The following is a 12141-nucleotide window of genomic DNA, read 5'->3' as shown; positions in this document are numbered from 1 at the left end:
CCACTTTTGATAAAAATAAACTTATAAAGTGAAATATAGTTTTAAAAAAATTAATGTCCATTTTAAATTTAATTTGATCTAAAATAAATATTTGTTTAAGAAATTTCAACACATACTTTTATATTTGTGTAATTATTTACTAAAAATAATTTGAAATATCTCATTAGATAACTCTTTTAAACTTAGAAGTAAACATATACATAAAAGACTAAAATACCTTTTATGATTAAGGATATTTAGTTTGAATTAGAAATTTAGTTTAATTTTAAAAGAACTAAAATTTATTTTCAACTAATTTTAAAAAGATAAAAATATTCTTTTAAAATTAGAGTTATTTAATTGTTTTAAATATTAAAAAAATTTGAATTTATTTTTTAAAAAAATTACCTTTTTAAAATTTTACTTCTAAATTCTATAATATTCATTTAAATATTAATTAAAAAAACAAAAATATCCTTTTGTCACTTTTTCTTTTTGTTATACTAGAAGAGGTTTAAATTTAAGGCTTCTATACCAAGAAGAAAGACAAATACCATATGAGTTATATGTTGTTTACATATATTAAAAAATAAAATTTAATTTAATATTAAAAGACCAAAATACCCTTTGCATTGATTATAGTGGATTTGGATCCATGATTGCTTTTTTTTTTCTTTTGTGATGCAAGTGACATGAATATAGGGTTCGAAGCATTAAAAAATTTGATAAAGAATTAAATATCAATTTAGTGCTCGACAAAATAGTTTTAGAATGGTTTGAAGATGTAACTCTAATATCTAATTTTTTTTTTAAAATTAGTCATTCACAATAAAAAAAATTTTAAATAAATCAATTGATATAAAATTATTAAATTTTAAGGATAAAAAGATCTTATTTTACTAATAATACTTGCAAAAAATTATATTAAAATCTAATCTCTAAAATCATTTTTTAGAATCACCAAGTAATAATTTTTTTAACCCACACAATTCTCTTTATAATAGGTATATTTTTAGATTTGAAATAATTTATTAGTTTCAAGTACTAAAATTATTATTAATATAATTTTATCTTATTGTTTAGTAATTAGTGAAATTAGTGGGATAAATTAATGGGGAATGCTAGGGGGACAATGATTTTAACAATATGAACAACGACCAATCAAATAAAAACACATTGCACCTCCAAATTAACCTTCTAAATTTTAATATTAAAATAAACATCCGTACACTAGTAAAATGAACATCCGATATATCTATTGTTTACATTGTTTAATATTTTCATTGTTCATCTATACTTTTCCTAAATTAATTGGTGAGTGAATTCAACCATGCAGCAACGTCAGGTAGTAAATCATCTCTTAGTTGTTGAATAAGGTATCTCAAAACATTTTCCATGGCCTGCCGTTTCAACTTCTCTGCTGCCATCGTTGCCTGTAGTTCAACAAGTACACTATAATTCAGCTCTATTTGAGTTCCATGGAAAAATGAAAAACAATGGAAAAAGAATAGAAGCCTACAAAGAAGACTTCAATTCCTGGCTCCTATAAATAGTACTGGAAACATAGAGTTGCCAAACTAGATGCAGAGGATTGTTTAAGTAATCTATTATCAGAAAGTGACATATAACAGAAGGTCAATAACTTCAGCTATATTCCTTTTAATTTATTAGCATATAACAAATGATCAAATGCAGCATACTATAAAGTGAACATCAAATTTCAATGAGTAGCTCCTTTCAACATACAACAAACATTCATAAACATGCTTACTCATAGAATAATGCAGGTTGTTCAATTAGTAAGCAACAGCAGACCAACAACAGAGTGAAGGGGGGGAAAATAGGATCAATAACAAGAATAGATCCAAGTTAAGCATTTACGATATCCTTCCGTCTAGCAAGACAAGGACTAATCCGTCGCAAATCGAAAATAGGTTACTACATCTACAATGTGGGATTCGAAGTCCGATACTTGCTTAAGCGAACTAGTGAACTAATCACTAGATTAGCCCAAGTTGTTTAAGCATTCAGAGTTTCAACCGATATGGATAATATCCAACTTCTTAGATTAAGTGTTTACTGTTAAGCCAGAAACTATTGAATCCATGCATCAAATTCTAACAGTGATGACATCGGCTAGATAAAACCAACACCATCAAAATTGATAGAACAAATTTCAAAAGATAATATTATTCAATATAGCTTCACATTCTATGGTATAATTTACTTTTCTTGATAATTTTATTGAAAAAAGTTTACATTACTCACAGTGAGTGGAGTACTTAACAATATATGATGTAAAGTTCTTAGACACAAAATGCAGATAACGAGGTTCCACCCGACAAGTTAGGAAACCCCAAACTAACATTATAACCACTGCCAACATATATGCAACCGTTGCTAATTGACATGCCTCCATACACACTTGCTCCAGTTTTGTAGGACCACAAAATCTTCCCATTTTTTGCATTCATTGCATATATTGATCCCAATAGATCTATTGATCCAGCAAAGACAACATCATTTGCAACACTAACAGGTCCATTAGAAGTGCTGTTACTAGGATTAGCAGTGGACCATACAATTTTCCCATTACTTGCATCCATTGCCACCCAACCACCACTAGTTGTGGTTCTGTTTGATGGTGCAAGAGTGAAGTTTTTGGCCCCGGAATTTGCAATGTTTGTGTAAACTCTCCTTTCGTCCGTCGCCGCACCCCATGTTCCTCCTCCTGCTAGTCCGCCTGGTCCAGCCTCCTGCAAAAGGGGCAAAGCTCAAAAGTGTGAATGTTTTATGCATTCATTTGTTACTGCTCTACATGTAAGCTTCAACCATACTACGTGTAAACAAAAAATCAGTCATCACATCAGTGTCTATATAGAATACATGTTAAAATATAAAATACAAATTGAAAACAAGTTAAATATATTATATACAAATATATAATGATTGATTTAGTAACTGATTTTTTTTTTTGTATACATAACATTTTTTATCTGTGGTTAGAATTATGAAAAGCATGAATTTGTTATGATATAACAGAGTTATTGATACAGGATAAATAAATTTGTTATGATAGGATTTGACTTTGTGTAATCTTGAAATGTGGTTGAGGTTTTCATTTATCACTTCATTGGGTAATGAGTTACTATTATAATTGATTTCATTATCATTCTAATTGCTTTATCTATGTCATAAACATTTTAGTGTGACTTGCACTTGAGTTAAGCTAGTCTTTCATTCAAATCGTTTTCAGATCATACCGTAAACCAAGGAATGTTGCCATTGCTGCGATCCAAAGCCCATGCATAGCCACTTTTCTGAACGGCAGCAACAAGATCTTTCTTGGTTCCATTAACATATACACTCAACATCATTGGTGCCTCACCAAAATCAGCATCAGGGGTAGGACCAGAAGGAGGACAACCAGGAATTGAAGCATTGTTGCATTGATAAAACCATACATCATACCCTCCTAGTTGCCGGTACCATTGGATCTTTCCAGTGTCCAAATCAAGGGCCAAGATTGAATTGGAGTGGTTTTCAGGCTCAACACACTCATCAGGTTCAGTAGGCACTGTTCTGTTGCTCTGCCTTTCTTGACACTCAAGTATTCGTCGCGGCGCTGAGTAGAGGTTCCCAGTGGCAATGTAGACATGGTTTCTTTGAGCATCAATGGAGGGGCTGCTACCCCATATGGCTGCTCCTGCATACCCTCCTACCGTGCCATTGTTATCCGGTAACATGTAGGTTTGCCATATGATGGCGCCGGATAAGGCATCAAGTTTCGCCATGCTGCCTCGAAATATGCAGCATCCTTCAATGGTTTCACCTTCTTCTAGTGATGATGTTCCAACATAGTAACCTCTAATGGATACCAATGCACCATAAGTAATTCAGAATTCAATTGAAAGTGTAAGATAAAAATATTGCCACATTTGTTCAATTCTGGTTTGCAACTTAGATTGGGTAAGAACTTGCATAATGTTGAGTTTTAAACTTAGACCAAGCTTGTAGCTCATCATATTCTTTGAACAATCATAGAGTATACCTCTTGATGCAAAATAAAATATATGTCATCTCATATTTAAGGCATATTGCATAGTAATATATTTATTATCAACAACTGAACAAGGATTTGCTGTTTTCTAACATTTTCAGATGGTTGACTTTGTGTTACAATAGAAATCTTTTTAATTAAGATCTTGTAATTAAAATACTTCATATCAAAATCTTATAGCATATAAACTAGGGGTGTTCATGGTTTGGTTAATCCAAAAACCAAACCAGTTTTTTGGTTAACCAAAAATATAGTATTGGTTAATTAACCAAATTGATTTTACATGATGAAACCGGTTATTAACCGGTTAGTGAATTTCAAAACCGGTTTTTAACCGGTTATTAAAATAAAAATCGGTTTTTAAAAAAATAACCAGTTTTTATATAAAAAACCGGTTTTTGTATCAAAAAATCGGTTTTTGTATCAAAAAACCGGTTTTTGTACTCTCAACTCTATCTATCTCTCTCTCCCCCTTCCCCCTCTTTCTCCCCCTCCCCTTTCGTTCTCTCTATCCTTCTCTCCCTCTCTCTCCCCATGCTCTCTCTCTCCCTCCCTCTTCTCTCTCCCCTCCTCTCCCTCTCTCATTCTCTCTCCCCTCTTCTCTTTTCTCTCTCTCCTTCTCTTTTTCTGTCTCTCTCTCCTTCTCTCTCCGTATCCTCTCTCTCTCCCCTCTCTCTTTCTCTCTCTTTGTCCTCTTTCTCTCTCTGCTTCTCTCTCTCTTATCCTTCTTCTCTCTTCTTATCTCTCTCCTTTTTTTCTTTCTCCTCCTCTATCTTCGCCTCCTCTCTCTCTTCTCTCTCGCTTTAGAGAGAAGAGGAGAAAAGAGATAGAAGAGGGATAGAGATTGAGAGAAGGTTGAGAGAGAAAGAGAAAAGAGAGAGTAAGAAAAGAAAGAGGAGAAGGAGAGAAAATGAAGAGAGGAAGAGGAGGAGAGAGAGAAAGAAGAAAAGGAAAGAGAGATGAGCGAGAGAGAGAGAAAGAGAGAAAAGAAAAAAGAGAGAGAGAGAGGAAGGAGAGGGGAGAGAGAGAAAGAGAGAGAAAGAGAGAGAGAAGGGAAAAGAGAGGAGAAAGTAGAGAGATATGGTGGTTTTGGTTTTGGTTAACCGGTTAAAAACCGGTTTCTTTTAATTTGGTTTTGGTTAACCAATTCTAAAAAATATGGATATGATTTTTAAATTGTTTCATTAAACTGGTTAACCAAAATGTGATTATGATTTTTTAACCGGTTAACCACATTTTGATTTTTTTATGAACACCCCTAATATATGTTACCATTCCAACTTGGAAAATAAAGGGTATCTTCATATATTGCTGGGGTTGCAGTTATATCTTTTCCTGCATAGAATTTCCACTTCAAACTTAGGTTTGGTGCTGTTTTGGGACTGATCTTAAACTCTTTATAGCCATATCTTCTGTTGAACAAATCTCCACCATGGTTCAACCAATCTTGTGAATGTTGCCACTAAAATCAAGAAAAATCAATTTGAAAATTAAATTTTATTTACTAATTTGTAAGAATTTAAGGAGCCCATTTTCTTCCACCAATACTTATATACCCTAAAAATTCTCAAAATAAAGGTTATAGATTTTTTTTAATATTTACTACTTAACTCTACTTTTTTTTTTCAATTTGTAAAATAAAAACTCTATTTCAACTTCTTTTAACATATAACTAAACTTGAAAGAGAAAATTTGGTTACAAAACGAATTTATTAAAAAAAAAAGGAGTATGTGAGAGATAGGGAAGAAGTATGATACATTTGAGGTTGAAGCAAAGACCAATGCTGCATGAACACAAAACAAGAATAAACAAAAAACAAAGCCTGTGCTGAATTTAGGTGTCTCCATGCATGCAGTTGAACCTGGGAAATGAGATGAATAATAATATTAAGGAAACAAATTTTCAACAAACTGGGACATGTAATTGAAATGGAACATGTTTGCCTCAACACAATGGAATCTTATTAAATCTTTGACTACTCATTCCGGGGGGGCCAATATTTTGACTTTGAATCTATCTTTTTTTTATTTTTTTTAATCTTTTTTCTAATCCTGCATAAAGATCGTCATCGTACTGTACTATATCGGTATATATCCCCACATCAATGATTTAATAATTAAATTATGTTATTTGGATTTTTCTTACACGAAAAGTAGTGTATTTTTATGTTAATTTATTAAGCTCATATAATTATGAGTCATTCTGTCTTTTTATAAAATTGTATCTTTTAAATTTTAGATTTTTATTTAAAAAAATAAAATATAATTTTTTATTTTTAAATATTTGTTCTCTCGTACTTTGTTTTAATGCTGAGACAATTAATTGACTTTGAGTTTGTACTCTTTTTTCCATTCTAAACAAAACATTAAATATTTAGGATAATAATGTCTAGACAGTATGCTTTTTCTTCACGTACAAGTTGGTTTAAATGTATAATTAATAACATAAAATTAAGACCAATAGTTTTTGCTTATCTTTTAAGTTTGTCAAAATTCAACTTATTTTTTTAAAGGGTTTTTGACTCACTAATTTCAATTAATCTAATTACTTTCTAGATGAGTTACCAAAAAAATCCAGCTAGGGAACCAATTTTATGTCCAATTTCAACTAATTTTTTCTGATATTTTATTTATTTATTTATTTACCTTTTTATTCATAATCTTCTTTCTCATCATTTTTTCCCTCCCAACACCACCACAACTTCGCCTTTGGAGTCGGCCATAGACACCATAAATCCTAAATCTTAAACCCTCCAAGGGATGAGGGTCAAATAAATAATTTTAATAGTTAGTTACCTAGTTAGACTAAAGTTAGAGAGTTAGCTAGTATTGGTTCAATTACAAAGCAAAATCAAGGGAAAAGTATTGGTCATATAATATTTTTCTTTAGTATTATAACTAGATAGATATTTTAAATTTTATACTTGACAAATATATTAAGAAAAATTAAAACATGGAGAAAAAAATGTTGTTCCTAATCCTTACACTCATAATAAATAAGGAAATCAAGGAAATTCCAAAAGTCAATATTGGATAAAGACCAGCCAAGTAGTTGGTGTAAGCACGTTAGTTCTTGGGTTCTTGCACAAATTTGACTTTAAGAAATTTTGGAGGAATGAATAAAAATTACTCAATAATCAATTAATAAAAATTTTAAATATATAATTTTTAAAATTAATAAAATAAAAATACATTAAAGGATGTATAAAATAAAGAAATAAAAATAAGTTTTTTGTGAAGAGATAAATTATTGACATTTAACATATGCAGTAGCACATTGTTTTTGACATACATAATAGATATATCCATATACACACGGACAAATACATAAATATTTTCTTATTTGTTCATGAATTTTATTGGTGTCAAGTAAATAAACACCTATTTTATTTATGATATTCGAACTACATTTATCTTCATACATAACTGTTAAAATAAATGTCAAACATTAGGAGGAAGAGGACAAGGACAACCAATGGTTATTAATCAAAGCCCTCATTATTGTTAAGTTGCTTGATATTTTCAGAATATATCAATAAATGAAAAGGATTAGTCAGATAATATTAAAATATATTTGTCCAAGGAATAAAAATAAGTAGAAAACTTCGCATTCACTTGAAAATAAATTCTCATACTATATCAATTGTTGTTGGCTTTTTTTATACAGCTTTTTTCTTAAAAAAAATTATATAGTATATTAGTATGTATCAAATCAATGTTAATTATTGTATATAAATAAGTAGAGAGTTTAACCATATATTTAAAATCAACAACTAAACTATTCTCACACAACAAAATTTTATATAAAGAGATAAGAGATGACTATTATCAAGTTGACTTTCCTCAATCCAGAAATGTTTTTTTCTTAATATGCAGATCGACTTTGCTTGAAAAATCCAAAAAAACTCACATCATGACCAGCCATTTTGTTTAAATATTTTGTATAGCAAGCATCTTATCCTGAAATCATAAATAAGGATTCATTAAGAGTAAGAGACAGGAAGGGGTAAAAGAAGTGGTAAGGTTTTTACAAAAGGAGCTACAAGAATTGCTATGAATTCATTATGTACAAGCATTACTAAACCTAACATTAACATTTTCAATAATGATCATACGCCTGTAATATACAAGCTAGCTGCAAATACAATGTCACGCTTTATTGCATTAGAAGCTATCTCCATTTTTTTGCAGAGAGCAGAATTCCCCATAATAGCGGCAGAGTTTTTGAACTCGCAGCAGGTCTCATCCAACCTGACAATTGTCCTTACTATCAGACCTTCAGGAACATCTGTAAGTTCACAGATATCGGCAAACGGAGTACCCTGCAATGGAAATTAGAGATTTGACAATGGATCACAACAAATCAATGGTAGAAGTACTGAATTTGTAATTGTCTGTAGAAAGAAACCTTAGCCCATTCATAAACCACTTCAACGAGACCAAATTTGAGATTTTCTTGGGCATACTCCTCCGGGTTTACCGGCAGATGGAAGTGAGCTTGAAGTTTCCCAAGCCTTATTGCTGTATTGTACAATCTGTAACAAATACATCAAACCAGGAATTCATAATAAAATTCAACTCTTCATTACAATCTGACGTCTGAATGCAGCAAGATAAAATGACGTAATGGTAAAGGTTGCTGCCATGCGAATTGAAAGTCAGTCTAACAGATTTAAATTTTAGAAACAATCTCTTTGATTTTATGGATACAAGGATATGTGCATTTCCCAGACCCAAACCAACAGGCCTTGTACACTAAGCTGCCTTTCTTACAAGACAAGACGAAAACATTTTGTTATATGAATGATTATCGATGCCTTTACTTGGCATAGGCTTCTAGGTTGCTTAAATAGAATTTCAGAAATACACAATTGTGAGTTACCTTTGTCTTGCTTTGGCCAGTGTCGGTGTGAGTGAAGGGTCAGATGTGTTCTTCTGCTGGAATACAAAAGCAGACATTAATGCCACCGCTTCTTCTGGTTCAAGATCATCCAGTTGGTTCTCAAACAAGCACTCGGTGCAAATCAACTCCTCCCCAGAATTCATCTCACAGGCGACACGTCCTTTCATTTGAACAACAAGGTCTTCATCAATACATCCAATTTCCTTCAGCACATCTATCTGGAGAAAGAGTACAGTTGAGCATAAAAAACAAGGATTACCATCGTCTTAGTAAGTAGTAAGTGAAGGGTTATTAATCATTATATCAATAACTTCTATTCTATATAGGTCTCACCAAATAATCCAACAGTGAATAAACCTTAATTTCTCACTTTACAGTATACTAACTTTAATGAATCCTAAAGAAATTATTTAATTTACCCGGCCCTGAAAGTCAGGCATCTGTTGAAGTGCATCATCAGAAATTTGAAACTGAAGAGCATGTACTTCTTCTTTGTGCTTCTTCATCTCTTTAGCTAACTTTAGGTGCTCTTCCAATTTTATACACCCATGACACGGATTCTGAGACATCTTTTCTAACAACTTAGTCCACTTGTGGTATGTTTGCACAAGTATCACATCTCTCAGCTTAAGATCTGAAACAAATTTAAAGTGATACTCGATTAAGCCTAGGTTTTATAATCAGAACTGTTCGCCCAAATGTTACAAGAGAAGATGAAGACGTCCCTAAACCCAAATGAGTGTGAAAAACAGCCTCAACTGTAGAAACGATCAGCATTACGGCTTACAGGTAGGAACTAATGTTTAAAAAATCGATTGCAAAGAAATGGTTTCTATAATTCAGCCATGTTTCATGCCTTTGCAACTTGACATGCCCAAAAAGCCACGTACAAGTGACAGTATTGACAAGAGAAAAAATGATCAAATTCAATAGTTTTTTTGAAACACAGAATGGTAAATGGTAATACCTTTCACAGGATCCAGAGCTGGAGGATACTTATTTCCATCTGATTTCAATTCCAGGAGAAGTTGAACTGTCTTTGCATAAACCAGCACCGACGCGTACGCGCACAGCACGCGTACGCGTCCATGGGGTGATTCGCAAGGTGCCGCAAGCGCCAGGTGCGCGCGCGCGTCCATGGGCGAGTTCAACTTCTTTGACTTTTCATGATTTCTCCACTTTGCATGCTTTCCTCTTCACTCCTTTGATCCATTCTTAGTCTTTCCAATCTGAAATCACTAACAAACATATCAAGGCATCTAGTGGAATCAAAGGTGAATTGAATTTAGCTACTTAAGGTCTAGAAAGCATGTTTTCACATCTAAGCACAAATAAGGAGGCAATCACAAAACTATGCTAATTCATTGAATAAATGTGGGTAAAAGGTATTAAAAATCTCTTAAAATCAATACAAGATAAACCGTCAAAACGCGGTTTATCAACCTCCCCACACTTAAACCAAGCATGTCCTCATGCTTAAACCAAGAATGAAGTAAGGGTATGGCGTTTATTCAATGGAAACTAACTAAATGCAGTCTATCTATATACAACTATCTAGATGAATGCAATTGCTTGGTCAAAATAAATCATTTCCCAAGAAGCATATATGCACAAGGGCTAAGGACTAGCAAGTCTAATCTACAATTGAATTGAGCTATTAAATATTTTTACAAACTTGCATGAAGAGTGATGATTGTAGGTGGAAACATGTAATTGAGCAATCGAACCCTCACCGATAGTGTTTGCACTCTATTCGCTCAAGTATTTAGGGTTGATTCTCTCAATTCTCTCCTAATCATGCTTTCCAAGATTTGTTTTTCATCTAACAATCAACATAGATCTTATGCATGCATACAATTATCATGAGGTCTTTTCTTTAGGTTGTAATGGGGTTAGGATCAAGGTAGGATGCATATTTGGTCAAGTGAGCTTAAAATTTGAATCTTTGATAAGCTTAAACTTCCCACCTAGCCTATGACATCCTATACAATTAAGCTCTAACCTAACTACCCATTTTTTCTCACCTTTTCACATACTCATGCATTTTCTTTTCATTTCACAACACTTGTGCATTGATCTTTATTGGACTTTACTTTGGGGCATTTTGTCCCATTTTTATTTCTTTCTTTTTTTTTCTTCTTTTTCTTTCTTTTTCTATTTTTTTCTTTTTCATATTATTTTTCTTTTCTTTTGCTTTTGTTTTTCTCATTTTTTTCTTTCTATGTACAAGAACCTCAATGCATAAGGTTTTACATTTGATCAATACATGAGTATGTACCCAATTCCCAATATTTTCAATAACAATACAAAACTACCCTTTTATTCACCCAATGTCCCAAGGTTCCTACACTTGAATGATACTCACACACACTAGCCTAAGCTAATCAAAGATCCAAATAAGGACAATTATTGTTTTCCGCTTTAGGCTTGTAATGTGCTAAATTAAGAACAAGTGGGTTAATCGTAGGCGCAAATTGGGTAACAATGGAAGATAAAAGGTAAGGCTATTTGGGTAAGTGAGCTAAATGAAATGATGGCCTCAATCATATAAATGCATGTATACACAAAATAATGGACATAAAGAACCAAACAATTCAAAGATTATAATTATAGAAAGAGAATAATGCACACAATAAGGAAAATAAGTGGTTATAAGATGTAACCACACCATTAGGCTCAAATCTCACTTGCTTGTGTTCTTAGCTCAAAACATGATCCACAAGATATATATAATTCAAGCAAGCTCTATGAAAAATTTTCACTCAAATCAATTGAGATGCCCTATAGATAGAAATCTTGAAAAATTTAATTATTTTGACTAAGCTTATTTTGTATACATGTGCAAAAATAAGAAAATGCAAAAGCCTAAGATGAAATGTAAAAGTGTTGGGATTAGAAACTTGTCACCCAAAATCGCCGACCGGTCGGACGACCTCCCCACACTTAAAAGTTTGTACCGTCCTCGGTGCATTGAAGGATGAGCAAGGGGGTACGGCGACTCTCTGGATTGCTGCGTGTTCTTAGTCTTGCTTTCATGTTTGCTTGTGGTGCATTCATCATGAAAAACAAAAATATAACACCACAGGATGAGAAGATATAAAAGCAAGGAAGCATACAATGTTGGAATGAGGTAAATAACTAGAATTGAGTGAGTGAATTAGTGTGACATGAATGACAAATAAGCGTGTGAATTCTAAAT

General features: G+C 32.4%; 2 protein-coding genes across 2 annotated transcripts; both read right to left on the bottom strand.

Moving 5' to 3' along the window:
• Positions 2189 to 4166, bottom strand: LOC107606629 (polyvinylalcohol dehydrogenase-like). The gene is made up of 2 exons (XM_016308669.2): positions 3243 to 4166; positions 2189 to 2735 (listed from the first exon to the last, which is right to left on the bottom strand). Exons 1-2 carry the CDS (start codon positions 3771 to 3773, stop codon positions 2286 to 2288), a joined length of 981 nt encoding a protein of 326 aa, XP_016164155.2. The 5' UTR covers positions 3774 to 4166; the 3' UTR covers positions 2189 to 2285.
• On the bottom strand, positions 7964 to 10038 carry LOC107608532 (DExH-box ATP-dependent RNA helicase DExH11-like). The gene is made up of 5 exons (XM_016310304.2): positions 9910 to 10038; positions 9362 to 9576; positions 8922 to 9160; positions 8448 to 8574; positions 7964 to 8361 (listed from the first exon to the last, which is right to left on the bottom strand). Exons 2-5 carry the CDS (start codon positions 9509 to 9511, stop codon positions 8149 to 8151), a joined length of 729 nt encoding a protein of 242 aa, XP_016165790.1. The 5' UTR covers positions 9512 to 9576; positions 9910 to 10038; the 3' UTR covers positions 7964 to 8148.

Source organism: Arachis ipaensis, chromosome B07, assembly GCF_000816755.2.
Source record: "Arachis ipaensis cultivar K30076 chromosome B07, Araip1.1, whole genome shotgun sequence".
Lineage (NCBI taxonomy): Eukaryota > Viridiplantae > Streptophyta > Magnoliopsida > Fabales > Fabaceae > Arachis > Arachis ipaensis.
The sequence above is the reverse complement of the archived record's forward strand: the minus strand, read 5'-3'. Positions and strand labels throughout refer to the sequence as shown.

What these genes read in the sequence shown, in the direction of transcription:
- LOC107606629 (XM_016308669.2), bottom strand. Translation starts at nt 3,773, where the DNA reads ATGGCGAAACTTGATGCCTTATCCGGCGCCATCATATGGCAAACCTAC. An exon ending in GCAACATTCCTTGGTTTACG is followed by an intron (nt 2,736 to 3,242) that starts GTATGATCTGAA and finishes CCCCTTTTGCAG; the next exon opens with GAGGCTGGACCAGGCGGACT.
- LOC107608532 (XM_016310304.2), bottom strand. Translation starts at nt 9,511, where the DNA reads ATGTCTCAGAATCCGTGTCATGGGTGTATAAAATTGGAAGAGCACCTA. An exon ending in CTGGCCAAAGCAAGACAAAG is followed by an intron (nt 8,575 to 8,921) that starts GTAACTCACAAT and finishes TATTTGTTACAG; the next exon opens with ATTGTACAATACAGCAATAA. An exon ending in TGGTTTATGAATGGGCTAAG is followed by an intron (nt 8,362 to 8,447) that starts GTTTCTTTCTAC and finishes TTTCCATTGCAG; the next exon opens with GGTACTCCGTTTGCCGATAT.